The sequence below is a fragment of the Diaphorina citri genome, unplaced genomic scaffold (genome assembly GCF_000475195.1).
Source record: "Diaphorina citri unplaced genomic scaffold, Diaci psyllid genome assembly version 1.1 scaffold57692, whole genome shotgun sequence".
Taxonomy (NCBI): Eukaryota; Metazoa; Arthropoda; class Insecta; order Hemiptera; family Psyllidae; genus Diaphorina; species Diaphorina citri.
Window position 1 is genome coordinate 18,376 of NW_007434982.1, and position 1,625 is coordinate 20,000.

General features: G+C 40.6%; 1 protein-coding gene across 1 annotated transcript in view; it reads right to left on the reverse strand.

The window, feature by feature from the left end:
- LOC103523928 overlaps nt 1–1,619 on the reverse strand; it is an 11,201-nt gene extending 9,582 nt beyond the window's left edge. The window contains exon 1 of the mRNA XM_008488935.3: nt 1,452–1,619. Within this exon, the coding sequence (XP_008487157.1) occupies nt 1,452–1,588 (137 nt within the window). The 5' untranslated portion in view covers nt 1,589–1,619. The remainder of the gene's footprint in view (nt 1–1,451) is intronic.
- Nucleotides 1,620–1,625: the final 6 nt, after the last annotated feature.

A 1,625-nucleotide genomic window follows, 5' to 3' on the forward strand; every position in this document is an offset into this window, starting at 1 on the left:
CGATCCCCTTTTTTCTCACTTGATGGGCAAATAACAGGAAGTATGCAAGTAATTTAATGTACTGTTGCCTCACTCACCCCAACAGCGTCTTCATCGTATTGTCTACAAAAGTCCTTCCAACGAGTCACCTGCGAACCTTCGGGTCCCACTGTCTGCCCACCAACCTCTTCGCGCCACTAGTTCAACGGTCGTTAGGGTTTTAATGTAACGAGTCCTTCGTCAGAAGGAAGTCCTGAAGGTTTGGTCTTTATTTTCACAGGTAATCTCCTGACCACCGTCGTCAGGTGTAGATAGGACAAGAGTTCTTGAACCAGCGCAATCCCAGTATATTCCTCCTGTGGTACAGAGGCGATGGGGCGTGACAAAGAACCGACCTGAAGGACGGGACACATTTTACATGGTTAAAATTTAAAACAGACAGATTCTAATCACAGACACAGATTCCTGATGGCGCAGCAAGGCAAAACATGTCTGTCTGAATAACAATAAAAACCCACCAACTATGAAGAGTATACGCTCCTGGTGTTCTCCATTTTCAAGATGAATTTCACAAAGTTACGTCAGAGTCTAACATACATCAGATGAACGTAGAGCGCCTGATTTGTAAGCACTAGGCCCGAGGGTATTGAATTTCCGCCAGCGGCGATATTTATCCTACCAGATAAATTCGTTCTTCCGAAAGGTTAGCTTTTCTATATATCACCTTCTCTCTTCCATTGTCGGGCCGATAAGACCTACTTTGTTAGAGCTCCCCTCTATTAAACGTCTTAAAAAGAAGCTTGATAGAATAGAACCTCTAAACAAGGTCTTTATTGTATTTGGTGCAGAATAGGTGTAAATTTTATTATAAGTTACAATAAAAACGTTGCCTGATTAAAAAAAAAGGAAAAACAAAATGCAAAATAAAATTAAAGAAAATTGATAGTTGAAACTTACCGCCTTGCGTCAGTTCCATTTCCTCTTCTATTTGTTTTTTGAGAAATGTTGATCAGAACCCCTTGGCACCCAATAGTTGAGATCTGCCCATGCCAATGATATCTGAAAGAGGGGAAAAGGACCAAGTTATGTTACATCCTTAATAAAAAGAAGAAGAAGATCTAAAAAAAGAAGAAAAAAAAAAAAAGAAGAAGAAAAAAAAAAACTAGTGAGATTTAACTCAATTATTTAGCATTTAGTGTGCTTGTACCATGGTAACTCTTTTACAATGTCATGTTAAAGTATTTGTTAACCTTCATGTTAACCACATGGTTGGAGGCTATGACCGAATTCTCATCTCACTTTTCTTTTCCTTCGCCTTTTCCCGTGTTCAGAATGGGTCGGCGTTTTTCGTCAGCCCTCAATCAGTCCTAGGGTGATCACTTTTGGTCTGGCTGGGCGACCGATATCATAATTACTTACTATTTCCGGTAAATGGTAAGTAGGGAGGGCCGAATCGTGAGAACAGCATTTACCTGTATCCTATAGTAAGATCATCCTCCCAAGGTTTCTCCCGTACTTCTACCACAGGGACACCACGCAGGGCAGTTTCTCTACCCCATTCAATGAGGGGTTTGAATTCGTCATCACTCGTACCGATGAATATCAACATGTCTGCTTCACTAATAGCAGTTTCTGAAATTCAAATA